The sequence below is a fragment of the Artibeus jamaicensis genome, unplaced genomic scaffold, assembly GCF_021234435.1.
Source record: "Artibeus jamaicensis isolate MK-2021 breed Jamaican fruit bat unplaced genomic scaffold, CSHL_Jam_final contig_1015, whole genome shotgun sequence".
In the NCBI taxonomy this organism is placed as follows: Eukaryota; Metazoa; Chordata; class Mammalia; order Chiroptera; family Phyllostomidae; genus Artibeus; species Artibeus jamaicensis.
Window position 1 is genome coordinate 9,172,611 of NW_026521194.1, and position 26,978 is coordinate 9,199,588.

The window sequence follows — 26,978 nt, forward strand, 5'->3', positions numbered from 1 at the left end:
TGGCTGCCTGACATGGCCCCTGGTATTGCTTACGGACCCTCCTCCCAACTGTGTCCCCTGGGGACCGGGGCTCAGGAAACAGCTTTTCTTTTGGTCCTGAGCTGTTATGTTTGGTCTGCGGACCTCAAAGGAAGGCAGGACTCTTCCCACACAGTGGCCGCTCTAAAGCAACCCCACCCAAGTCCCGGCGTTTCTGCTTCTTGCTGTATGGTGGGGGAGAGGGTGGGTAAGACAGCCTAGGGTCACAGCACTTGAGTGCTCAGAATGGCTGAGTGGTGATCAACAGTGAGGACCAAGGCAAAAAGGGTTGGCTGGATCTGCAGTAGGAAGGGTGAGGGCTGGACACCAGGAAGGCCTTAACTGATAGTGAGAGAAGTAAGACCCTATTTTGGGAGGCTGCAGAATTTTCTTTGACGATGTCCTTTCAGGAAAGAAGAGACTATTTTGGTAACAATAGGGGAGAGTTCTTGGTGCACAGAAAGCTGGATCAAAAGTCCTATTATTGATCTTTGCCCTGGGAGGGGCTGGGAGGAAGTTCAAAACCAGTGAGTAAAGGGCTTTGAGAGCCTCGGTGTGGAAAAGAATGGGATTACAGGAAGACAGAGAGCTTATTTTTCTTTTCAAAATAAAATCTTTGTAGAGCCCTCTGGCAGTTTTCTCTAAGAGCTCTAAGTGAGCAGGGAAATGATGTGAAATCACGTGAGACTGTGCTGGACCCATTTCACAGATAAGTGAGATCAGGGGCTCCGTGGACGAGTACCTTTCTTCATAGATTATAAGCTCGCTGAGGTCAGGGCCCTGGCCTCTCCTCCTCTGGTCCCTGGTGCCTTGGATGCTGCCTAACACATAGCCTGCAGCACTCAGTGAAAGTCCCCGGAAGGAGCGCGTGCGCTCAGGGCTGGGCGCAGAGATGACCACACTCGCCACTGTCTCCCAGCCCTCCTGAAACAAGCGTGCATGATTAGGCACGCTGGAAAATGCCGGTTTCTAGCCTCCTCGTGGGTGAGGTCACCTGTGTGTTTTTTTGAGCGTTAGGCTGTGTTTGCTCACAGGCTCCCTCCCTGCCTCCCCCCCCACCCCATGCCCGTTCGTGGTTTTCTGGTTCTCCGGTTCTCCCTGTGGCTCTGTGTCCACCAACACTCGGACGTGTCACCCATGCATGTGTGCGTTCTGCCAGCGAGCGTCACATGCCCCCAAAGTTTGCAGAAAACAGGAAGCCCCGTCAGTTAGAGGGCAGCCCAGTGATTCATCAGGGGATGACCGTCCGGCTGTTCATCCCCGTCCTCTATGGTGGGGTCTCTGTCCGGGGCGGCTTCCTCCCTGCCCGCCCCTTCCCCGCTGGCCTGGTGGAGCAGAGCGGGCTTGGACTTTGTCTTATCACCTCTGGAGGTGGCATGGCCAGACTCTGTTGGGGCCAAGTTTTTGTTTATCTTCCCTGGCTTTTTTGGGGTGGGGAGGCTAAAGAATGTGGAGTGTTGTAATGTTGGGAAGGGGGGTGGGGAAGCGGGAGCCAGCTCTGCTGCCCAGCTCATCCTTCTCACCCCTGTGCTGTGCAAGCTCCAGGCCCCCCTCAGCCCCCTGGTCCCCTTCCCAAGCACCTCTCGGTAGCCCCCTGTCTCCCTGTGCTTCCTGCGCCTGGACCTGTGGCTCTGGCCACACCTCATGCCTTGGCTACAGTTGTGGCTTCCAGTTGTTTGAAGCAGCTGTGGTGGCCTCCTCCAAAAGTGGCTGTGGATCAGCAACAGATGAAGCCCGAGGGGCTATTTATAGCAGGGTGGCCCCGGGGCCTGGAGCAGGGCCTGCGGCCTGGGGAGGCTCAGTGACTCCTCGTCAGGACCAGCAGAATGGAGATGGATGAAGTGCTGGGTTTCTGCGTTCCTCTGGGTGGGTAGTTTTGGAACAGCCTGGTCTGGGGCTTGAAAACCAAACACAACCCTCCTTACCCCCCCCCCCCCGCCCATGCCTGACTCATGCAAGCCCAAGTCCTCAGGGCCAGGAGAGCTGTGGAGACAGAGAAACTTTCCGCCCCGACAGCCCCACTTGGCTGTTTCCTCCTGCTGCTGCCCGCCGAGGCTGAGCTGCAGAGCTGGGTGGGAGCCCAGGCAGAGGGGACTCTGGGCACAGCCTCCTCCCATCCATCCTCACGGGCTGATGGATGGAGGGTCCTCATCGGAGGGGGGCTGCTGACTTTGGGCTCAGTGGGGAGCTGGGCCCCCAAGCCCTCACTCTCCCGCCTCGTATGCTTCGTGGGGCCTGGAGGAGGCTGAAGGGGGCTTCTGTTCTTGAGGTCAAGCCCGAGGTCTGAGGGTGAATTCTGCCCGTCGTCAGGACTTGGGGGTGAGTCGCTGTTGCCTCAGTTGCTCCCCTCATTGGCGGACTGTGATCCCGTCTTCTCTAAGAGGTGCTTGCAACTTGGTGGTTGGGAATGGCTGGTTTCTGGGAGGCCCGGGGATGTTTGGAAAGTGCCAGTAGGCTCAGAGGGCTCCTGTTAGGCCTGGGATTCTAGAAGTCGCGTGTCCAGTTCTGCATCGTGTAAGGAGGCTGAGAGGATGGCGGCTGGTGGCAGAGGTGAGGCAGGGCTTTGATTTTCTGTAGAGGCGGAGGCAGGATTATATCTTTTAACCGCCCTTCTCATTGTACTTGATGTAGTAACAGTAGCAACATACACGCGCTGTATATGTGTAATTCCTTTTAATCTTCAAACAACCCATAGGGTTGTCCCACTCTACGTGGGCATTGCCGGGGCTCGGAGTGGTGAGCTATACAGGGCAGCCCTGCCAGGTGCTGTGGGGCTCTAAGCCCGAGCTTTCCTCACAGCACCGCCGGGTGCCTCGGAGTGTTTTGGACACCAGCTTGGGTCTGTTTGCCTCGTTTTGTGCAAGTCGACAACCTGGAAGAGGGAGTGGGTGAGGGGGTAACACGCAATGAGCGGTGGGTCCTCAGGAGCATGACTTGCTGCCGTAAGCTGCTCCCAGCTGGTGTACGTCATGCCTGGCTGCTCTTGTCTCCAAACAATCGATCGAAGGACTTGGGGTTGCTGCTTCACAGGAGAGAAGTGTGGGGTGATGGTGGTCGGAGGAGCAAGGTGTGGAGCCGGAGAGTTGTGGACCCTCACCTTCCCTTCTTTCATGCTTGCGGTCTATGTTCTCCCCTTGGGCTTCCTATTATGGTGGCCAGTCAATCAGGATGAAATGAGTTTCCATCAATTCAGTACTGTTTTATTGAGCGAGTGCTCAGTACAGATGGCACCAGCCCAGGCGTGGTCCATTTCTGAGCATCTGGGGTTTATCCTTGTGGGGGAAAGGAACGCCTGTCTCTTTGGGGGCTCACACACACGCGCAGGCACACTCACCTGGAATTGGCACTGATTGCTTTGGGCTTTGGGCTGCTTTGTTGCTGGGGTGTTAGGGTGCCTGGGCTGGAATGTGGGCAGAGAAAGAAGAGGATCTGTGTTTGCCCATGACCCTGACTGTGCCCGTGGGCAGCTCTCTGCCTGCCTCCTCCATAATGCTGCTTCTCATTTCTCTTTCCTAGGGCTCCACCAGAGTCACCCCGAGTGTCCAGCCCCATCCCCAGCCTATCAGGTATGCCTCGCTATCAGGGGCACAGGGTGGGGGTGCTGGCAGTGAGGTCACTGCGGGTGTTCCCTTCAAGTCATGCCTTTGGGTCTCTGAGACCAAGCTCATGACGCCAGTGGTAGGGGGCATGGGCAGTCGTGAAAGCCTCAGCCAGAGGGTGCAGATAAATGCCCCTTGGCAAAGGTCATGTTCTGAGTTCTAGCTGGAAGCCAGCCTTGAGCTGAATTCTTTACTGACTTGCATGATCTCATCTAGTCCTTGCAAAACACCTGCATGGTAAATGTTTTATTCCCATTTGGCAGATGAAGAAACTGAGGTTCAGAGAGATGAGGTGACTTATTCAAGGTCACACACGGGGACTCGGCGCCTTGCTGACCCAGAGCCTCTTTTCCCTGCATCCAGGTTCTCTGGCTTGGGCCTTTCCCTCTCTGCCTCACCTTCCCCCATAAGGCTCCAGAGATAAGTGAGAATTTGGGCCCAGGAAGACGGGGCCTAAACTAGAGGTGGCCTGGTATGTGGCTGAAGCCCCCAACATGTTGTGGCCCAGCTGCCCACTGCCCACAGACCTGATCTGCTCTTTAGAAGACTCCTCCCTCCCCTGACAGCTGAGAAGCACCTCCTGGTGGGTGGGCACTTGGTGCAGTGCTGAGGTTGTCAGGTGGTGGCGCCTTTCACCTGCGGTAGGTAGGGACCTGAGGCCGGAACCCCACCTCCAAAGGCTGCAGTGAGACGCTTATCTTTGGGGTGAGGAATGGCGGGGTCAGAGCTCAAATTCACACTGTGCTCCTCACTGCAGCCTGTTGGCCCTTCCACCCTTGGTCCCTGTCATCCCCACCACAGAGAAGTCTCATTGCCCCTGGCTCCTCCATCGCCAAACCCCACACACACAGCTGGGCTCAGAGTTAACCCTGGTTGAGACCAGGATTCTGCCCCTGTGCTGGATGCCCTTCTCAGCGCCGCCCCCTCACTTTGAAATGCCCTGGTGTATTCCTCCTGCTGCCCCTCCAGTCACAGCAGTGAAAGGTTGTCAAAATGAAATGTGAGTGTTGCCCACCTCGGATAGAGAGGGGAAGCCAGACACTACGAGGCTAGTGATGGGGTAGGAAGGTGTGCAGGTGGGGAGGGTGTACGGTAACCCCAGAAGCTACAGGTGGGCTTCAGAATGGAATTCCAGTGTCACAAGATCCATTTCCCCTTCCCCATCAGCACCCCGGTGGGCACCTTGGACCCTCCCCCTGGAAGAGAAGCTGGGTGACGTACCAAGATGTGGCCCCTTACCTCCCCTTATCCAGTGCCCGGCCCAGGGGGCTCTCCTCCTCTCCTGGGAGCTGAGGTGGTGCCGGGCTTCTGGGGGCCACCCGCCACTGCTGTTAGCAGCAAAGGCTCTGCACCCTCTGCTTCCTGGGCCCTTAGAAATCAGGGAGGCTGCTGCCACAGAGCAGCCCCGGCCGTGGTGGGAACTGCCAGAGGTGGGGAGAGAGCCAGGGCACAAAGGGCAGGAGCTGGCCTGCCTGCGGGGAGGGCTGGAATGCTCACCGAGGTCTGGCTTACCTGGAGCCCAGGTGAGCATGTCACCTGAGCCGCCCCTTCCCCTGAGAGGCCTCCCTGCCCACTGCGCAGCTCCAGAGCTGGGGAGGTCAGCAGAAGGCTCAGCCTGGGATGCTGGAGAGCACCCGGCTCAGCCTCTCCTTCCTCTTCTGGAGCTGTCCCAGGACCCTTTGAGACACTTCTGCCAGACCAGGTGGCTGCTGTGTGTCGCGAGGTACAGCTGGACTCCTGGGGCCCTGGCTCTGACTTCTGAGATCAAGGATGAAGGCAGTGCCAACAGAATTGATGGAACCTAGGATTGGTGTCATCACCGTTTGGTTCTAACATGGCCTGTGATCGTTGCCAGCCCCTGCCTGGCTCTGTTCTCTCTGGGCCCCGGGCTGGCCTTGCTGGCTGCACTGGCCTTGTCAGGGGCAGCCTCTGATCTTGGCTCTGGACCAGGGAGCAGCCCAGCTTTCCTGGGATGGATATGGAGGCCATGCACAGTGTGTAAGGGGAACAGATATATCAGTTCCTTGCCCTAGGACTCTAGAGTCTGATCTAGAACCCTCTCTCTGCTAGTCTCCCCAGAAACATGAGTGTGAGCCGGACCATGGAGGACAGTTGTGAGCTGGACCTGGTATACGTCACAGAGAGGATCATCGCCGTCTCCTTCCCCAGCACAGCCAACGAGGAGAACTTCCGGAGCAACCTGCGTGAGGTGGCCCAGATGCTCAAGTCCAAACATGGAGGCAACTACCTGGTGAGGACGGCCCCTCACTCGCTCTTCCAGCACTCCTCTGCCCTTTCTGCTTGCCACCCCCTGCTGGGGTCCCGGCCCACTCACCCTGGGCCAGCTCTTTGTTCTTTCTTCATTCATGTGCTCTTGGCCCTGGTTGTCTCTCGTGGCCGGAATCTTCACTCCTACTCTAGCCCAACCCTGCTGTAAGGAGTACGTGCAGCTGGAATGTGGCATCTGGAACCAAGTCACGTGTGCCGGTGCGCACATGCATCATGTCTTTGTATGTGTGCCCGTATATGTATATGAGTGCATGTGTGTGTGCCCATGTGTGTGTGAGTGCATATGTGTTGACCAGGTGAAGCGAGTAACAATAAGAGCTCATGTTTTGAGTACTTACTACAAGCCAGGTCCTGTTCCACCCGCTTCCACGTACTGACCCTTCAGGACAGCCCTAGAAATCAGGTTTTGTCACAGCCCAGAGAGGTGGGGCATCTGCTTGAGTTCACAGTGTCAGGAAGTGGCAGGCCTGGCACATTGTCAGCACCTCTGAGAAGTCGCAGGGCAGAGATGTGGCAGAGTGTGTCCGAAGGGGCCTTGTGTTGCTGGCAGTGGGACTGTACCTGGCCCAGGAGAACCGCCTCACAAATGTGGATGGAGTGGCCGCCAGCGGTCTCCTCTAATGTCAGAGAGGCAGCCGGGGGGATGGGCCAATCCTGGCCCCAGAGGAAGGCCCAGGTCCTCTTTACAGGGAGGTACATGTGGGCTGGACCTGTAGAGTGGACTGTGCAGCCTCAAGGGGCTGCCTTGGATGTTCGCACAGCGGCAGCCGTAGGAAGCTGTATTAGGAGGCTGGGGCTGCTGTAATGAATTACCGCACATTAGGGGACTTAAAACAATGGAATTCAATTTCTCACATCCGGAGGCCAGATCGGAGTGTTGGCAGGGCCACGTTCCCTCTGAATCCTGGAGGGGAACAGCCTGCCTTGCCTCTTCCCTGCGGCTGGTGGCTCTGGTGTCTTTGGTGACCCTTGGCTTGTAGCTTTATGTAGCTCCAGTCTCTGCCCCCATCACCACATGGCCTTCCTTCTTTCCTGTGACTCTCTGTGTGTCCTTTCTTCCTCTTATAAGGACACCAGCCATTGGACTCAGGGCCCACCCTGAATCCAGGGTGAGCTCATCTCTAGATCCTTAACTACTTACATCAGCAGAGGCCCTATTTCCAAATAAGGTCACATTCTGAAGTTCCGGGTGGATGTGAATTTTTGTGGGACACTATTCAACCCACTACAGACACCCATCCATCAATTGTGTTGGGCTTTGTTAAGAGCTTGGCTTTAAACATCAGAAAGTCCTGGGTTCAAATGCGGGCTCTGTTCTTACTAGGTAGCTGATCTTGGCCACTTAGCCTCACCAAACCTTAAGATCCCCATCTGTAAAATGGGCCTAATAATACTACCCACCTCTTGTGGCTGTTGAGAGAATGAAGCCACCTGATACACGTGAAGTTCTCAGCACAGGATGACAGGTAGTGGATAATCGAGTGGTAGCTAATATTAATGTAGTAGAGCATGTTCCCTAATGGGGCTCAAACATGGACTAAACGCCATCTAAGGTCCTTCCTGACTTTGGGAGTCCAAGATTTCATGGGCCTGTGCCAACATTCCTCTATTCTGTCTGTTCCAGACTGTGGGGTCCTTTTTCCTCCCCAGACACAGTGCAGTGGTCTTTGAGGTGTGAGGTGGAGGTGGGGACAGGAATTCCAGAGATTGGGGGATTCTCATGGGATGTGGTTAGGTATTGGACAGCATGCGTTGAGGTCTGAGAGGGTCCATCTGGGATGGTTTGCAGCCTCCTATGGGGGTGTCTGACCACAGAGCCATTGTACCTTCAGGGGGTGAGGTTCTGAAGTCCACCTGTGAGATAGGAACCAGAGAGAAGGCCAAATACTTAACACTGGACACCACAAGGTTCCATTCAGTATGGGGAGATGGCCACCTTGGGGGTGGCACGTGGGACCCAAGACAGGTTCCATCCCCTTCTCGTCTTTAGTTCTGGACGTCCCCTCACTGAGGGGTGTGGCTGAGTGTCCACACTTCTCTCTCCCCACCCTCTTTATCCTGAGAACCTACAGTCGAGTTCCTGTTGGTCAGTGTGGGTGTCTGATGGGATGTCACGTTTGCTCACGCGTGGGCAGATTCCCAGCAGGGGTGAGAGCCGCAGGTGAGCCTTTTCACGATCTCTTCCTTTTCTTCCTTCCAGCTTTTTAACCTCTCTGAGCGGAGACCTGACATCACGAAGCTCCACACCAAGGTGAGTCCATGCCGGGTGGGGGTGGGGGCTTCCACCTGCCTGGGAGGGAGAGAGAGATAACAGACAGGCCCCCTCTCCCCGAAGTTCCCACATTAGAGTTTGGGAAGAGTGCTGTGACAATTTGCAAAGTCTAGTGTAGTGCCATCTCCTCTTCGGAAAATGAGAAAGGATCTGTTCATTGTTTCCATAATACAAATCACAACAAACAAAACTCAATGCGGCGATTTCCACCCAGGTCTGCCTCCCCTGGGGAGCACGTAGCCTCTCTGGGGTGAGGCTGGAGCTGTGAGATTTTTAGTTTTATTGAAAGGCACTTTGGATTTAAACTGGCTGGGAATAGCCAATGTAGACCTTCCTACCGCCCGCTCTCGCTCGCTTGCCTGGTGGGCGGTGTGCAGCGCTTGGCCTGGTGCCAGCTCCTGGCTCCTGGATTCTGGTGCCTTTGCTGTGTGTGACCCTGGGGAAGTGACATACTTCTCTGGGCCTCAGTCTGCACCTCTGAAAGTGGACAGGCTGGATTACATGCACTCTTTGGGCCCTTCTAAGCAGAAGTTCTCTTGCTTTAGAGCTCCGTGAGTTTAGAAAATTTTGAGGAGCCTGGAGAGTACTGCTTAGGCCTGCCCTCTGTCTCCATCAGCTTCTCTGGGCTGCCTGAAAAAGTCAATGGTGCACGTGGCCAGGGCCTGGAAAACAGCCACGGCCAGCCAGGAGCCCTTTGCTCTGTCCTCCTTTGTCCTGAGTTAGGCCTTGGGGTTGTGTGTGGGGTCAGAACTTGTGGGGAGTGCTGGGGGTCCTGTTACATCATGAAGTCATTGTCCCCAAGCCTTTGTTTTACACACATATAAAAACTGAGGCTGGGAGAAGGGCCATGACTGGCCAGAGGCCCCACAGTGAGCCAGTGTCAGAACTGAGACTCAGGCACAGGGCGTCTAGTCCTGGCCACTGTTCTTTGTCTCCACACCCCCAATCCCCAGCTGGGCTGATGGGCAGGGCAGTAACCGAGGCCTAGCAGCTGGTGACCACTGCCCCGGTACTGTCATGGGGGGTGTGTGCTGCCCCCACTGCCTGGGGACTGTCCGGGCGTCTGCCACCTCTCACTCCTGGCTGGGCCTCAGGTGCTGGAATTTGGCTGGCCTGACCTCCACACCCCAGCCCTGGAGAAGATCTGCAGCGTCTGCAAGGCCATGGACACTTGGCTCAATGCAGACCCCCACAATGTCGTCGTTCTACACAACAAGGTCAGAGCGGGGGCCGCAGGGTGTGTGAGTGTGTGTCTGTGTGTGCACATGCGTGAAGACACCCTTGGATGAGGGCTTATACCTTCCTGTGTCCTTGGGTGTGTGAGTGTGTAAGTCCGTATGTATTCTCCTTTCTAGAGCATGATAGATTCTGTCCCAGGGGCTGTGGGGTACCAGCTTGTAGGACCCTTAAGGGTGGTGGGTGATCAGCTGTTTCTTCTGAGGTCCGGCCCCCACTTCCCTCCCTTTCTCATATTCTCTTTTTCCTCCTATTCTCCCTTAGAACTATACGCTTCTCTCCAGCCCCTGCCCCCTTTCCTCCAAGTTCTGAATGGACCCTAAAGCAGTAGGCTGGTTTTACAAATAAAGGCTTTTGTGTCTGGGGACTCTTTCAGGGAAACCGAGGCAGAATAGGAGTTGTCATTGCCGCGTACATGCACTACAGCAACATTTCAGCCAGGTAAGAGGGCCTCTGAGCCGCCCCTTCTCGGAATGTTGACAGCAGAAACCCCCTCTCCACCCCACCAGGACCTGTCTCTTCCTTGGGGCTGGAGGATGAAGGCGGAGGGGATGAGAGGTGCTTAGGATGAGGGAGCGCCCTGCGAAGGAAGGTACCTAGCCGCATCTCGGGCAGGGGCCTGTGGACAGAGGGCAGGAGGGAGGGGAGTCCATCCCTCCATTGTAGGTCCTGGTGGGGCAGCCTCGGGGGCCAGGCCCAGCCATGGACAGTCCATCTAGCCAGCTTCATGGGCCACTTTTTCTTGCCAGACTGCTTTCTGTTTCCCTGGGTGAGCAGGAAGGGTGTCAGAAAGAAATGCTGGATCAGATCTGGGTCCAGCAGAACCACCTAGAGATCTTCTCACCCGTCCTCCTGTCTCTGGACAGCAGGGCCCTTTCCCATGAGGCGTTTTGGAGCAAGATTGGTAAACAGCAGTGGAGGAGTCCCATTTTGGTTCCATTTTGCAGAGGCAGAGGAACCCACCCATGCATCTGTTTATTCACTCGACAGTGGTTACTGACCAGCCATGACGTTGTTCTGGGTGCTGGGAATACGGCAGTGGGCAAAGCCAAGCCGCTGTCCTTATGGACATTAAAGAAACAAGTATATCAGTAATAGCAGGTGATAAGTCCTGTGAAAGAATGGGGACCACAGCATGACAGAGGTCAGAGGAGGCCTCTGGGGAAGGTGGTAATGTGAGCAGAGACCCGCATTAAGTGGAGGAGGGAGGGATGGGCTGAGTCATGTAAAGTCTGGGAGAGAACTTTGCAGGCAGAGAGAGAAGAAAGGCCCAAGGCATGTGGTGGGAACGCATGCCGGGGCTGGCGTGTTTTGAGCTGAGTGAGTGAGGGGATAAGGAGTAGGAAGTAAAACTGGGGGGGTGGCAGAGCCTGGGAGCCTTGTAGGACTGGATAAGGACTCTGGGGTTTATTCTAAGAGTGATGGGAAGTCGTTGGCAGAATCATAAGGGGAGAGTTATGTGTTCTGTCTACATTTTAAAATGATCTCTCTGAACGCTCTTTGAGGGTGGGGAGAATGTTCTGTGGAGGGCTTGTTAGTAGGATGGCAATTTTACAACTTTAAGAACTCTGTCTTAGCCTAATCTTTGCTTAATGGTGAGCACTTGCTTGTGCGTCTACTACGTGCCTACGTGTTTCAGGCTCTTTAGAGGTGTGAGCTCACCATAACGAACTTTGAGGAAGACAAGCATCACTGATTTCACACACACACACACACACACACACACACACACACACACACACACACACCCCAGGCTCAGAAAGGTTAAGTGACCCATCACGAGGTGCAGTGATGGTGATTAAGTGCTGGGCTAGAGATGGGCTCCCAGCTGTCTGGCTCCAACCCCCATGTAGCACACAGGATTAACAGATGCTGGGCTGTCTTTTCCTGAAAGGGTCTCGGCACAGCATAGCTGGAGGACTCAACGGGTCTGGGGCACAGGCAGGGGGTGAAGGGGCTCTCGTGCTTGGATGTTGGCTCCTCTGATCACCTGTCCTTCCCCCTAGCGCCGACCAGGCCCTGGACCGGTTTGCAATGAAGCGGTTCTACGAGGATAAGATTGTACCCATTGGCCAGCCATCTCAGAGAAGGTGGGTCTCACAGCCCAGGGCACGCATGTGTGTGCTCGCTGTATGTGGGGACTGGCCTTGTATACCCATGGGGGGTGGGACAATGTGCCTAGGTGGGGTGGGGGCACACCAAGCACGCCTGTTCAGCAGCCAGCCAGGAAGGGTCTGAGCTCAGGGACATGGGTGAGTGTGCCCACAGATGGGCATAGCAGTTGGCTCCCAAGCCTGGTGCTGGAGAGCAGCGGGGGTATGTGTGGGGGGCGCATTGGTGTGGGTACAAGAGGGCAGACTGTATGAGAAGGCAGTTCCATTCTTGGTCCTGAAAATGGAACTGCTTCAGTGTTTGGATGAGTATAGGAAGCTGAGGTCCCTGCCCTGAGTAGGTCACACATACCCTTAATAAGAGTCACCTTTTACTGGGAAAGCTATCAAGGACACTTGACCACATGGTCTCATTCGAGTCCACAACAACCCAGGTGGGAACAGGGCAGGGACTGACCCTGTCATTCATTTGGCAAATTTTAGGTGGTCTGTGCTATTTTGAGTGCTAGAGATATCTGGTTGAACAGGACACAGTCCTTTGCCCCTAGTGAGCTGATGGGTGGACATTATACAAGTAAATATACAAACAAGACACTGTTAGGTAGCGGTTAGTTCTAGGGAAGGAGGGGGGTAGCGTTCTGCAGAAATGAGAGCTGACGGGAGAGGGACGGGGCTGTTTGAATGACTGTGGCCAGGGACTGCCTCTCGGAGGAGGTGGATTTGAGCCCCAAATTGAGTAACGATGATCTACCTCTCGACAATCTAGGGCACCCTCATTTACAGGAGAGAAGCCTGAGCCCAGAGGGAAGGGATGTAACATGACCAGGGTCCACAGAGAGCAGTGGCAGAGCCAGAATGTATTCAGGGACCTGCCCCCTGGTTGTGACACCCACATCCCGAGGGCCACCCCTGGATTCAGCTCTGGGACAGCTGTTTAGTGATGTGTCCCCAACTCACATCACTCTTACCTTGCTCGCCTCTCTAGAAATGCGCTGGCACCGCTGGGGATTGTTTCCGCCATTGTAGTGGGAAGCCCTAGCAGAAATGAGTGAGTCCTCAGGCAACCCAGTGTCTTACAGTTGGCACAAGGCAGCTGGTGGCCAGCCTCAGGTCAGCTGGATCAGAAACCGGATATCTTTACATGGAGAAAATCCTGGCTAGGCTGCCAGACAGAGCAGCTGGGGATCAATGAGAGTGTTCCCAGGGAAGACGTCTCAGGGAGGGAAGAACTATCGCTCAAGTACCCGCTCCTCAGTCCCTGGCTTGCCTGGCCTTGGCCACGAGTCTGGCCCTTGCCATCAAAGGACAAGGGGTATAGCTAGAGGAGCGTGATGCTGTGGTGGCATACTGTGGTTTGGAGAGAGCAGCTGCCTGCTTCAGAGGAGAGAGTAGTCACTCCTCTGAAGCTGGAAACCTGGAGAATGGGGATCAGTGCTGCCTCCCAGGAGTAGGGTCACGCAGGGGTTCCACGGTGTTCAGTGTGTGTGTGTGTGTTTACACTATCTGTGTCTGCCTCGCAGCTCGTATCAGCCCCCACATCTGCTTAGGGGTAGGTTATTCTGTTTGTTCCCGAATGTGAAAGTGCCACTTTCCCGCCTTCTCTTGTCAGTGTCACTGGTAAGGAATGAGGCAGTTGGAGGAGAAGAGGGCAGGGTGAGAGGGAGGGAGGGGCTTGGCCTGCGGCTTTCCCATTCATTGTCACCCCACCTCCGGACTCATTGTCCCCAGCACACAGACACATCCTGTTGGCTTGATCAGAAGTTCTGATAGGAACCCGCCATTCCAGGTTTCCGGTTTGAGTAATGGGGCTGGGGGCTGGGCAGGGGCCTGAATAGGAGCTGGCGCTGCCCATCAGATTATCTTGCTTGGGTTATCCAAGGTGGCCCCACCCCGGCCCAGGGACAGAGGCCCACAGGCCTGGAGGTAGGCCAAGGAGTGAAGATATAGGAGGGGATTTTTATCATGGTCATTTGGGTTCTGGTCCCACCCACCTCAAAAGCCCCTGTTGGCTCCCTCGGAGTCTCAGATGTGTTATGATTGGTTGAGCTGATGCAGCTAGCTGTCCTCTGGCCAATCAGAATAGAAGGAAGCACTGGCCAATAGCAGAAGGATTGGCCTCTGTTCCCGCAGATGCACTGGAGTTAGACTTCTTACCTCCTCTCCCCATTCACTCTGAGCTCTTTGTGTTCTTGCTGTGTGACTTTGGGAGGCTCATGACCTTTTCTGAACCAATTTTTTCCTTTCTGTTTAGAAGGAGTGGGAATAGGTTAATCCTTCCATTTTTCCCAACAAGATCTTTGTTAAAAGAATTGGGAGATGTTGACTCTAGAGCTAATAGTACTTAGTGGAAGTTAAATATCTTCCAACACCAAATGAAATCTAGAGAGACTTTCTTGCACTTTGACATGAAATAAAAAAAGTGAAAGCCTCTATTTATTATGCTCTTATTATTCTCTGGAGGGTCCTGTGGCTGGCGGGCCTGTGCGGAGCTGACCCAGGGCCCGTGGGAATGAATGTCAGCTTGGTTTGGGCTCTGGATAAGGATGTCAGAGTTGCCTGATGGTCATCAGCCTATCTCGTGTAGTGGTGAACAGTTCAGGGATACCTGTGGGGAGGAACTTCTGATCCAGTAGGAGATTCCTGGGCTGGGAGTGAAGCAGGAATGAGATGCTCATGTTGACCACCAGGGGTCGCTGGAGAACCCCAAATTGGGGGTTTGGCCAGACCCAGCTCTAGGTGTAGTAGTGCCTGCTTGCCCTTCCTACCTGGGGGCTTCAGGCAGCAAGGGAGGTCTGTGCTGTGCTGGCAGACCCCAGCCACGGGGAGGCCTGGGGGTATTGGCGGGTGGTGGGGGCAGGCTAGTTGGGACCACCTAGGGCAGTGTTCTGGGGGAAAAGAGAACGCGGGATGGCTCTGCCCCAGGGTGGGCCTCCTTGGCTGAAGCTGCCCCTGTCCCGGCTCCAGGTACGTGCATTACTTCAGCGGCCTGCTCTCTGGCACCATCAAAATGAACAACAAGCCCTTGTTTCTTCACCACGTGATCATGCACGGCATCCCCAACTTCGAGTCTAAAGGAGGTACGGGCTCCAGCCCTCTGGCTTCCCACCCCCTTCTGTTTTCCATCTCCTCCGAAGGGGCAGCCATGGGTGGTGACAGCGCAGGCTGGTGTTGGAGGCTCAGCTGCCCACTTCCTGAGCTTTCTTTAGCCCCAGTCTACTCATTTGCAAAGTGGGTTCGACACTCACAGTCCCTATTGACGGATGTTGGATGTGGCCATGTTTTGTCAACTTAAAATGACTTGGGGATGAAAAGCTGGTATTTCTTCCTCTTTCTTTTTCCATTGATCCTTTCTCTTTTTCTCCTTCCTCTTCCTCCCCCCCTTCCTTCCTTTCTCTCCGACTTCCTTCACTCTCTCTTCTCCCTCTTCCCGCTCCCACTGTCCTGCTGTCTCAGCTAACACCACCCTTCCCTGACAGGGTGTCGGCCATTTCTCCGGATCTACCAGGCCATGCAGCCCGTTTACACATCTGGCATTTAGTAAGTATTCCACAGGAATGAGAGGCGTGGATGCCACAGCTCCGAGGCTGAGGACCAGGAGCCAGCGGGGTGTGTGTGTGTGGGTTGGGGGCCTCCTAAAATCCCTTACAGGAGAGGGCTAAGGGGTGAGGTCAGCAAAGCTTCCCAGTGACCTGGTGGCAGAGGGCAAGAAGGGAGAAAATGAGCTGCCTGCCCCTGCAGCGGCCCCTCTTTCCCTTGGCCCACCTTCCCCCACAGCAACGTCCAGGGAGACAGCCAGACCAGCATCTGCATCACCATTGAGCCTGGGCTGCTCTTGAAGGGAGACATCTTGGTGAGCACTGCCCCTTTGCTTGTAGCCCCCCCCTTGTTTATTTTTCTCCCTTCTCTCTTCCTGCTCTCCTCCTGCCTCTCCTAGGCAAGACCTCACTCCTGCTGGGCCACCAGCCTTGGGGTTGTAGGCTCTCAGGTCTCTTGCAAGGCCTTCCAACCTCTGACAATCCTTGTTCATTCTCCTGCCTTGCAGTCAGACATCCCTTCTGCTGGGCTTACCTCTTGTTCTACAAGAGCTGGGGAAATAGCTATCAGTGGGAGCTGTTACCTCTTGGCTTCTGATTGGTGACAAGGACTCCCTCGATTTTAGATTCAGCCCTTCCTCTGTCAGTTTGAATCTGCTCCTACTTTTTCCATTCTGATCTGTATGCAGGAAATTCTTGAGAGGTAGTTTTGTCCCCACGGGGTAAGACTGGCCTCCAACTCTCTGCTCTTCTAGAAGTTTCCCCAGAGAGCTCTGAGATCCCGTTTGGTGTTGGTGACCTCTCTCTCACGGGGACCCAGTCTCGGGTCTGATAGAGAAGCACCCTGGGACCTGGTTCCCCAGCCTCCGGCTCCTGATGGGCTCCGCTCTCTTTCTCGTACAGCTGAAGTGCTACCACAAGAAGTTCCGGAGCCCAGCCCGAGATGTCATCTTCCGTGTGCAGTTCCACACCTGTGCCATCCATGACCTGGGGGTTGTCTTTGGGAAGGAGGACCTTGATGAAGCCTTCAAAGGTGGGCCCATTGCGTGGAGAGGTGGATCTAGCAAGGGATCGTTCTGTCACAGGGTAGAAGAGCAGTTATGGAGGAGGACATGGCAGCAGCGGAGAGGCGACTGTTTCTGAGGGAAGAGGAGGTGGTCAGGGAGGTGTCTCCTCCTTTTTTTTCTCTATTCATTTGAGGTTTTATCTACGCTACATTCAGGACTGGGACATATCCATATCCATCCATCCATCCATCTGTCTTTCCATCTGCCCACCCACCTACCCATCCAAAGTTGTCTGTCTGTGCATTTATCTACTCACCCATCCATCGATCCATCCACTCACCTACCCATCCACCCACCCGTCCAGATCTATGCCTCCATCCACCCATCTACCCACACATCCAAATTCATCCATCCATCCATCTGTCCATCTGTCCATCCACCACGCATGTGTATATGTGTCCATTTATCCAGCTACTTGTGTGTATATGTGCCAGGTGTGCGCTAGATCTTGGGGATACAAAGAGAAAGAGGTGAGCCCCAAACCTTAGTGAGCTCAGTCTTGTGGGAGAGCAAGACACACAAACATGATGCTGTGAAGCGATGCCTTCAGTGATAGAGGCATGCGCAGGTGTGATGGGTGCCCCAGCGAGTGGGCCCCATTCCTGATGTGACTTCACTTGCTACAAGCAGTATATGGGGACCTGTGTCCAGACTGGGCTCAGGCAGAGAGCAGAGAGTGGGGCGGGGACTCAGGGGAGGAGGGGCATGACCTCCCAGTGGAGTCTGGCTGTGCAGGAGAAGGGTGTGTCCCTGCACTGGCGCCAGGAGGGCAAAAGCAGAGGACGCCTCTGTGATTACAGAACAGAACAAATGTTATCAATTGTAACAAGGAAAACTAAAGGAACGGTTGACACCGTAAAGGTGGGGTTGGTGAGAGACGGGAGAAAGAAAGGGGCATAAATTCCTCCTCTTACGTAGAGGGAGTCAGGACACCGTCAAAAATGGATGGACCAAGAAGTAGAGGCTTAACTGCAATATTTAAAGTTTCGAAGGTAATCAGTAGAATAAATGATGATGATGATAAAAATAATAGCAGATTTTAGGAGAAGGGAGGTGAGACTAGTGTAAATGAGCCAAATCACTCATCTTCCCAGAGATAATCGGTGGGGATTTAAAAATACTGATAGGTCTAGAAATGATGCCATAAAACCTGTGGCTGTTATTTAGAATCTCAGAGGTAACTACCAGTAGAACCAGTAGAACGAGAAATAGAAATGGGTAGAAATGGTTACCTCAGGAAAGTAGGACTGGGGCTGATAAAAATATGTAATCAGTGTGTGCATGCATATTACTTTAATCTTTTCTATAAGAAAACTTTGTATGGAGTTCTGTTGTGAAACCCACTGCCCACTTTATTTTTCCTTCTCCTTTTGCAGATGATCGATTTCCAGAATATGGCAAGGTGGAATTTGTGTTTTCCTATGGGCCTGAGAAAATTCAAGGTACCAGCCAAGTTAGAACCCATTCATCATTCACTCCCTTCCCTCTATCCTGGCCTGTCCCCACCCCTCCTTCACCATTGTCCCCCTGATCTTCTCTACAATTGTCAAGCTACCTGTGACCGAAGGCAGGCCTACCGTAAAAGATCTGGGGGTCATAGTGGACCCCAGCTAAACATGAACCAGTGACTTAATCTCTGGGTAACAAAAATAAAAGAGCAGACAGAGAGGCGCTGGGTTGGATAAACTATTCTAGCTCCATTAGGTCATCACCCACGTATATTTAGAGACCAAGGGCCATGGAGGATGGAGGGAGTGGCTGAGGGGACACTCAAAGGTACTAGATAAATGATGAGTATTTCTGAGAACCGAGGTGATTCAACCTGAAGATGAGAAGACCAACTTAATAATAGCCTTTGAGCCTTTAGACTGGTTATATATGGAGACCAGTTGTTCTCCATCTTTTTGGGGGACAGAATGTGAGGACACGAAGTTAGGTTACAGACAGAGGGACTCTGGATGGATTAAAGACAGGACTGCCAGGTCGGGAAGGTGACTCACCCCGAAGTGTCTGACTTGGACGAAGCCCGTGCCGTCTTCACTCTGGACTTTCTCTGGATGTGTAGGAAACCTGCTGCCTCTCTCCTCAGACCCCCTCCTGGGGTGGAGAGCACTTTAAGTAGTGGAGCAGGGGGATGACCTGGAGGACCCTGTGTCCTCTCCATATCCAGGCTGTGAGCCCCGCTCCTCCTACATGGCCCTCCCCCCACCACCTCCAGGGGTAGACTAGTCTCTGCACTGCCCCTGGGCCACAGAAAAGAAAGGGGCAGAACTCATGCACTGGGTCCCCCAGCTTTCCCTTGGGGGGGTCTTCACTTCTCAGTGCCCTGTCCTCATTTCTCCCTATGACCCGGTATGTGCCTTCTCAAGAATGCAGGAAACCAGACCCCTAGGTTCTCTGTCCAACTTAAGCCACTGGTCCCGCCCCGCCAAGGTCAAGAAAATGAGAAGTCCCTTAGAGAGCACCCTTGGGGGATCTTGTTGGCTTCCTCTGTTTTCTCAGCTGCTGGTCTCTTTTTTCTTTCTCCTCACTGTCCGCCCCCCTTCCCCACCCTTTTAGGCATGGAGCACCTGGAGAACGGGCCGAGCGTGTCCGTGGACTACAACACCTCCGACCCCCTCATCCGCTGGGATTCCTATGACAACTTCAATGGGCACCATGAGGATGGCCTGGAGGGTAGGTGGAGCCCGTGGCTTCCTGCCACTCTCCAAACTGCACAGCCCCTGGGCCTCGGCTCTCTTGTTTGGCACTGACACCATGCTGGGTTCAAAGGGCAGGCAGAGGAGACATCCGAGGCCCCTCTGAGAGCTCACAGTTCCGTGGGAGACAATAAGGCAAACGTGAATGTGTTAAATAATGAAGACAGAGCTTTAAAAAAAACAATCACAAACAGCCACACCAGGAGGCGCCATTGGTGCCGAGAGAGTCCCACGGATGGTGAGTGCTGGCTGGAGTGGCCTGGGAGGGCTCCTTAGAGGAGGTGTCCTGGGGTGGACCTCGAGGTACCCCCTGTGATGCCAGCCCAGCCTTTGTGGGGTTTCTCGTAAAACCCGCTGCCGCACATCTGCAGCCTCCCTGCCTGAGTTCTCTGGGCTCGGAGCACCAGGAGTGTGGACAGAGCATCAGGGCCCACAGGCTTTCATCGACCGCCAATGAAAACGTTTGAGAGCTGGAAACAAACAGAGAGGCTCCAAAGTTTGAAAAGAAAGCTACAGAATGGAAATTAATACATGTTTAGCTGCAAACCTAACATTATGTCAGATGGTCAACAGCAACTCTGTTCAGCTCTTGAGAGCTATATATGGGGTTATATTTATTTATGTGGTTCATTTGAATATGTGAGATGGGATGCAGGGCGGGGCCTCCGAAAGCGCACATGCCCGGAGGTCAGGAACTCTTGAGACACCCTGTCTGGGGTTTGGCCACAGGCTTGTTTCCCTGATTTGGTCCCAGGACCGCGGAATGCGGTCCTCCTGAGGGAGGACCCTCAGGACCATGGGTCCACCCTTCCATCAATTTTCTGTTGGGGTAACTGAGACCCGCTTGATTTATCCCCATGAGCTGGGACGAATCTCTTCAAGGACACCAGTGCCCAGCCTCTGGGCTTCTCCTTCCAGCTGAAACTGATTCTGGAGAGGGACTGTCATCTCCTTGGGACCCTGGGCCACGTGGCAGGGCTGTGTTAGGGAGAGCCAGGCACCCTCGCCCTGCCTCTCACCTCCCTCTCCAAGGTTCTGGATTTGTGGACTCTACCCTGAACGTCTTTTAAGCTTTTTCTTGCGTAAAGATTCTCCTGGCCTTGGAGACACCAGAAGGAGCGATGTGGGAGGAGGGTGGTGTTTGGGTTAGAAGGTAGGGCCTGATGAGAGCGCATTGTTCAGTGCGCAGCGTTGCAGAGTTGAAGTCTCCTCCTCACATCTATCCTTGCTCGCCCCTGGCGTGCGGGTACCCCACTCCGCCCAGGCGGCCCCCTCCCCACATCCCCAGCCCCGTCCACTCGTGCTGAGTGGCTGAGGAGGGAACAGAAGGAGGCAGAGGGTGGAACGAATTAGTCCTGCGGTCCCGGTGGCTGTCAGCCTAATTGTTCGTCTTTTGGGGATGTTTGCATTTTTAACAAGAACACTTGGCAACTGAAGGAATTTTCAATGTCTTTCCATCTCTCCCTGGTATGGATTCAATGCGATGACAAATGTAAAAACATTTGGTAAACTCTAAAGTGCCAGGAAAATAAAAGGTGACATAATTAAGGGGGAAGAAGGAGTGGCTGTGGAAGGCCAGGGCTCGGGACACTGTCGGCCGGCCGGCAGTGAGGGAAGGAAGGGGGGCAGAGGGAACAGTGAGGGTCGGGGGAGGAAGGAGAGGGTGAAGGGGGGCCCTGGCCTGCTGTCCTTTCTTCTGCGGTCTGCTCCTCTAGGCCGGGGATGGAACCAGTGGGACCTTTTGGCCCGCGAAAGGTCAGCTTGTCCTATAGGGACAGAGCAGCTCCTCTCTGGAGGCCGAGAGCTGGCTCTGTGCCTGAGGGCAGGCAGGGGAGGCAGCCGGGTGGTCACCCACCAGTCCCACTGTGTGGGTACAGCCCAATCCCAGGGACAGGAAAGCGAACTGTGACCAGCCCTGGGGCTGGGTACAGGAACATTAGCCCCATCCTGCTCTTCCTCCTACCTGGGGTACTTCTGGAAGGCTCTAGATTCTGGGGCCCGGACATAAAGCATTTTGTTCTGGCCAATTCTCCAGTCAAGAGAGGGACGCCGAAGTCCCGCGTCTGTCTCCCTAGTTGCGGACAAGTCCCCATGCCTCAGTTTCCCCATGTGCCAACTGGGGTGGGGGCACCTAACCCCCCAAATTCTGGGGTGCTCAGGAGTTGGAGCATGGGAGGGGGCGTGGCCTTTCCCTGGAGTGGTCCAGGGCTGGGGGAATGGCCTGGGGGGTGATGGGGGTGATGTGCTGCCCCCCCAGGCAGCTCTGCCGGTTCTCTGGGAGGTGCTGGGCTGGGAGAGGCCGGCCGACCCTGAGGTGTATAGTGCGGTGGGCAAGCGTGTGTGCTTCGGATCCCGCCTGCCAGGGTCCCAAGCCCAGCTCCCTCCTCTGTGGCTGCATGTCCACGGTCAGGTTATTTAGCCTTCCCGTGGTCCCTCGTTTCCTCATCTACAAACTTGGGGCAGGAATAGTATCGCGTCATTGGGTTATTGTAGCAATTTTCACAAGAGGCAGTTTAGTGCAGAAGTCAAGAATGTGGCCTTTGGAGCTAAACTACCCAGGTTCAAATCCTTTGACGAGGTGCCGTCCTATTGTGGCCACAGTTTGCTGCCAAGTGGGGATTTAGGGAACAACGTTTGGGGACGGGCAGTTGTGGAGAGGCTGCCTGCTGTGTTTTCTCGAGAGTCCTGGGCCCGGCGGTCGTTTACCATGGCGACATCTCAAGGGTCCGCAGATGGGACTAAGGTTGAAGGCCTTTTGGCCTTGAGAGCCAGCTCTGGTTTTGCCACGTGCCAGCTGTGGTGCCAGTGCTTGACCATGACCTAATGCTCACAGGCACCCTGTGAAGTGGGCTCTGTCATTACGGCTAGACGGGGGACCCGAGGCACGGAAGGTGAAGTAATCCGCCCAGGGCTGCCTGGCTGGTGAAGAGAGGTTCTGGGTGTGAAAACCCACTGCTAAGCCTGGAGCCGTCCCGGGCTGGCTGACGTCCCCAGGGGCCTATTCTGGGTATCGGGTCCTGTGGCAATGCTGGGGCCCTGCTGAGCTTGGGTGAGTGACCGCCCACTTTACCCCCTACTTCTAAGCCCTGGACAGACCCGGTCACCCTGGTCCTGCCTCCACCATGAGGAAGGTTTAGCTGTGGTGGTACACGCAGCGCGGCGCCCTGGAGGCCATGGGGCTGGCCCAGTTCTCGTGCTAGCAGGACTTCAGGGCAAGGAGCAGCCGAGACTCACGTGTCCCTTCACGTCTCTCCCTGCCTCCCCAAGGGGTGAGGGGCTGCTCACTCTGGAATGAGGGAGTAGCCTCTGCAGATAGGTACAGTGTGTCCAAGGTGAGACCAGGCCATTTCTGGAAGCAGCCTGCCTCTCCTATTTTCGGCCTGCCAGGAGAGTGGAGAGGAGAGGCCGGGCCAGGCCAGTTCCCCTGGAGCCCGCCGGGTGGTGCAGAGGGAGTGGGGGTGGCGGGGCACTGAGCCAGGCTCCCTGGAACAGAAATAGTCTCTGGCCTGGGCCCCACCTTGCCCCCTCCTTGTAGTGAGGGGTGGCCAGCACTGGGGTCAGAGCTTCTGTTCCTCTGGGAAGCCTTCCAGGTGACCCTGACTTAACCCCCAGTGCCCCGACTGTTCTGTGTTTAACCCCTTCCTGGCTGCCTGCATCCCCATCCTCCCAACTCCTAATCCTGGTTCCAGGTGTGTGGTACTGTGATGCTTAGTGAATTCTTCCACTGGCTAGGACATCCCTAACTAATAGCAGCAGCAAGATGAAGGGAGAAAGAACGGTATGGACGGGGCCTTCTGTTCTCTGTAGGCTGACCTCCCAGGCTGGGGTGGCACAAGCCAATCGTAGGGCCCATCAGCGGGGATGCTGAGGCTTGGGAGGGGAAGGGACCTGCCAACGAGGGCGGCAGTCCCCATGTGTGGAACTCAGCTTTGCACGATCTCAGGTCCGGCTGTACCAGTGACCACACTGCAGTGCGGCAAGATGGGGGACACCGCCTGCAGTTATGAGAGAAGAAATGGAGCTGATACTGGAGTCTGGGAGTCTGGCTCCACATCCCTTTCCACCTGCCTCAGAGCTCAGCTTATTCAGCACCCCCACACCCCTAAGTCAGGGGGCTCCCCAACTTCTCAAACCCTTAGCTGACAGGGAGCTTGCTGCTACATAGAGGGGCCCATTTCACTCTGGACAGGCCCGGGAAATAGAACCAGAAAGAAAGGGAAAAGGAAGAGAGTGTGGACTGAGGCTGGGGTGACCATGGTGCTTGGGGACCACTTTGACTCACCTGCACTTAGGCCAGAAGGAGGGGGAGTGAAGAAAGGGGAAGAGTGGATGGAAGGCAATAGCAAGAACTTTTGAGCACAGACGCTTCCAAGCCTTGGGATAGGTGACTGAGGGACTGGGGAATACCTGCCGTCTCAGAGACCCCTTGCTTCAGGAGTGGCACCCTCTGGTGAACCTGACTGCCTGGAGTCTGAGATCGGGCTGCCACAACCAAGTAACACAGAGTGAGCAGCTTAAACAATAGGCATTCATTTTTTTCACAGTCTGGAGGCCATAAATCTGAGATCAAGCTGTTGAAAGGTTGGCTCTTTTGGAGGCCTCTCTCCTTGGCTAATAGTCAGCCGTCTTCTCCCCGTCTCCTCACTGGACTGCCCATGGTGTACCTGTGCCCTAATCACCTCTTATAAGGACCCGGCCAGATTGGATGAGGGCCTACCCAAATGACCTCTTTTTAAATGACCTCTTTTAAGGCCCTATCTCCAAATATAGCCACATTCAGAGGTACTGGAGGTGAGGACTTCAACATACAAATTTGCCAGGGGGGCATTCAGCCCATAACACCTAGGAAGGCATTTTCTGGGTTTCCCCTAGTCAGATGCCTGAAGCCTTAGTCCTGGGTGGGGAAGAGAAGGTCCAGGGTGGGTGCGGGGGAGATCAGTCTGCTTCTGCACCAGCCTCCTCCTCGCGGGCTGTCTCTGTCTTTCCCCAGTCTGGTCTGGAGCCTGCCAGCTCAGCGCTCTGGCTGACACCACGTTTCACAGCCTCCAGAAGCCCCATTAGCTGTTTGGCCTGAGTTCTGAAGCCCCAGGCTCAGATCTCAACGCCCCGCAGGTGGGAGCGGGGCTCTGTTCCTGCCTATGCAGCACAGAGTTGTCTCCAGATTCCTCTGGAGTGTTCTAGAGCAAACCTTCTTGGAAGCAAGTCCCACACCAAGAGCTGTGGGCTGCCTTTTGCCTTCCAGAAGCCCAAAGGTTGACGAGGCCTGGGGTGCCTCACTCCCGCCCTTCCCCAGCCTCCTTGAGCACTGAGTTGTGAGAGCTTCTCACGACTCGCAGAGAGGCCTGGGGAGTAGGGGTGAGTGCCGAGCGGAGCAGCAGGTGGCTCAGGGCCAAAGAGAGTGAAAGGAGAACAGGACAAGTCCCCCAGCTTGGCTTAAGATGGCAGGGGGGCTGCTAACCGCCCACTTCTGGGTTTTTCTTCCTGCGTGATGCCTGTCAGCCTTGCTTTGTTTTGGTGGGCAGTCCCACCAGCGCCTGTGACAAGGGGCTTGGTTGTGTGCCCGAGCTTCTGAGCCCCCAGGATCTGTGAGGAGAGGCATTTCCTTCCTCGGGGGAGGGAGTCCTGCTCTGGAGGGCACCGGCCCCCTCCTTAAACTCTTATGCCTGTTCTCTGTAAGGAACAAGAGCGTTCCAGGGGTGCCCAGTCTGTGGGCCCGTCTGAGGATTCTCTGATTTTTTTTTTAAGGGGGAAAGAAGGAAGGAGAGATGCCTAGCAAACAGGCAGAGACTGAGAAGGAGAGAGAAACGGGTGAGAGACAGACAGACAGACTGGACAGGCGTTGGCCTGGGAGGCAGGGGATTTGGGTTCTGGGTGTCCTTGGTAATAACTCTTTTTCTTTAGATTGTCTTCCTTTCCTGTAAAATGAGGGGGTTGGAGGAGTGATTCTTTCCATTAATTTGAGCTCAATCACTGTTTCTTTCTATGACTTCTGAGGAGCTCAGACAGTCCCGCCAAGCTTCCCTCTCAGACCTTCCCAACTCCTGAGTGTGGAGCGGGGAGCAGCGACACTTGGGGGTTGTATCAACCAGGAGAGGCTTGGTGAGGCTGGGGAACAACCAGCCCCCAATTCTCAGTGGTTTAACCCAAAGAAAACACATTTCTTCCCCTACTGCCTGTCCAGTGTCAGTCGGCAGGGGTCTCTGTGCAAAGTAGTGACTCAGGGCTGGTGGTGGCTTCATCTCAGAGATGCTGCCGTCATCGCTGCCTCGGGGGGTGGAGGGCATTATGACTTGCAGACTGTTTCTGCCTGGATGCCACACTTTTTTTTTTGTGCTCACATTTTATTGGCCAAAACAACTCACACATCCAAGCCTTATTAAGGTGCAGGGAAGTTGTGCACGGAAGATGGAAAGCCGAAATAACGCCGAACAGGTTAATCTCTGTCCTGGGGAGCGAGGCTATGTGATTGAGAGTCGGAAGGTCTGGTTCCAAGCTCTGTCCTTTGTCACTGTGTTCCTCGATCGGGTCACTTTGCCTCTTGGAGGCCCAAATGCTTTTCCTGTAAACTGTTGCTGAGGTTCAATGAGGTAATATGTGTCAACTGTGAAGGACAGAGTGTACGTGCTATGCTGGCAGTAATTTGTGTCCACTATTATTATCATCATCGTCATTATTGTTGAAGTGCTAGAGGAGAGAAGATAGAGGTGTGATTTTGAATGTATACAAGCCCACTCTTCTTAAGGAGAAGCCCATACCCCCCTGGCCCATTCTACACCTGGCCCTGTTCTGGGAGTCCCTCTCTTCGGAGTCAGGAGATTTGCCTCTGACACCAGCTTGCTGTGCAACCTCGGACAGGCTACTTCCTGTCTGGCTCTCAGTGTCCGTATCAGTGAATGGAGGAGGATGGGTCCCAAAGGGGACTTCCGACTCTAAAACCGCCCATGGTAACAGTGATGACAAACACGACGGCCAGCCTTGTGTGCCTGCCCTGTGCCGGGCTCCGCTGACTCGACGTGCTCTTGGTTACTCCTCCCCAAAGCCCTAGAAGCAGCTGCTGCTTTGTAACTCGTAGATTGAACGAGCAGAACTTGTAGGATGGGATTATGTAGCCACTTTATTTTATCTACCCCTGCCCTTTAAAGGCAACCTTTGCTTCCATTGCCCCCATATGTCATTAGGGTGAGTCCTGTGCCTTTTCTGATCACTCTCGGGTAATAAAAAGATCCTCTGGTCAGTGATGCAGGTGCCCAGTGCCAGTGACCTTGGTACTTCATGCAGAGCTAGTTCTTCCCCCGTGTCAGCCGCTAGCTGGCCGCCGGCTCTGTGTGTGTGGGTTTCAGCAGGTTCTCTCCCTGTTTTCCGCACTTACGGGAAGGGAGGGCAGGAGGGGAGGGGTCAGAACACTCTTGCCTGCCCAGCACCGTTGTGGCGTTGCATAGGCCTGCTCTGGGTGGGGGTGTGAGCACTGAGCTTTCTGCCAGTGGAAGGTTCTGGATGCATCAGATGCTGACTGTTTCTGTCTTGTAGCCCATTTGTGGGTGTTTTGGAGACACTGCCCCTGCCCTCATCTCCCCCTGCCTCTCACTCACTGTTTCCTCCAGGTGGTGATAGCAGGCAGCTCTGTCGCACATTCGTGACCCTCAGCCCAGAAATCCCCTGCTCCCTCCAGCTTCCTCCTGCCGAGGCCCCTTCAGCCCTCCAGGGGGCCCTCTCGGACAGGACCTGAGGCAGCCCTGGGGTGACTCTCCCTCCCCTTAGTCCAGGGGCGCCCTTAGGCGTGCTTGGCCTCAGCAAAGCCTGGGACTGTGGCGGCAAAGGCAGCCCCTCTCCGTATCCCTGTCTGCCTTTTACCCCGCAGATGTTCAGGCCTGAGCCTGGTCCCGTCTCCCTTGTTCTCCGTGCCCCAGCCGACTCAGGCTGAGCTGAGCAGACTCCCTGAGGGGAGGGAAGAGCCCCTAGTGGGTGGCACTCACCCCTCTTTTTCCCATGCCTCTGAGAGACTCCCCCTTCCTGACCCCCTTCCTCCTTCGATGTGGAGGTGCATGGGTGTAGTTTAGAGCCACAGAGCGGTTTCCGCCATCTCTTTTTTTAAAAGAATGCAGCTGCCGAGAGCGTGTATTCCCGATGTTACATAATAAAATATATTACACTGAT

The 26,978-nt window shown here is 54.9% G+C and overlaps 1 protein-coding gene across 11 annotated transcripts in view; it reads left to right on the top strand.

Annotated features, from left to right (window-relative positions):
• Nucleotides 1–26,978, top strand: part of TNS1 (tensin 1) — a 158,360-nt gene that overhangs the window by 67,791 nt on the left and 63,591 nt on the right. For all 11 annotated transcript variants that reach the window (XM_053670648.1, XM_053670665.1, XM_037132234.2 and 8 more), the window contains 12 exons: nt 3,535–3,584; nt 5,688–5,868; nt 8,107–8,157; nt 9,273–9,395; nt 9,791–9,855; nt 11,421–11,504; nt 14,490–14,602; nt 15,002–15,062; nt 15,300–15,375; nt 15,962–16,091; nt 17,502–17,567; nt 18,685–18,801. In XM_053670648.1, coding sequence (XP_053526623.1) covers nt 5,701–5,868; nt 8,107–8,157; nt 9,273–9,395; nt 9,791–9,855; nt 11,421–11,504; nt 14,490–14,602; nt 15,002–15,062; nt 15,300–15,375; nt 15,962–16,091; nt 17,502–17,567; nt 18,685–18,801 — 1,054 coding nt within the window. In that variant the 5' untranslated portion in view covers nt 3,535–3,584; nt 5,688–5,700. The remainder of the gene's footprint in view (nt 1–3,534; nt 3,585–5,687; nt 5,869–8,106; nt 8,158–9,272; nt 9,396–9,790; nt 9,856–11,420; nt 11,505–14,489; nt 14,603–15,001; nt 15,063–15,299; nt 15,376–15,961; nt 16,092–17,501; nt 17,568–18,684; nt 18,802–26,978) is intronic.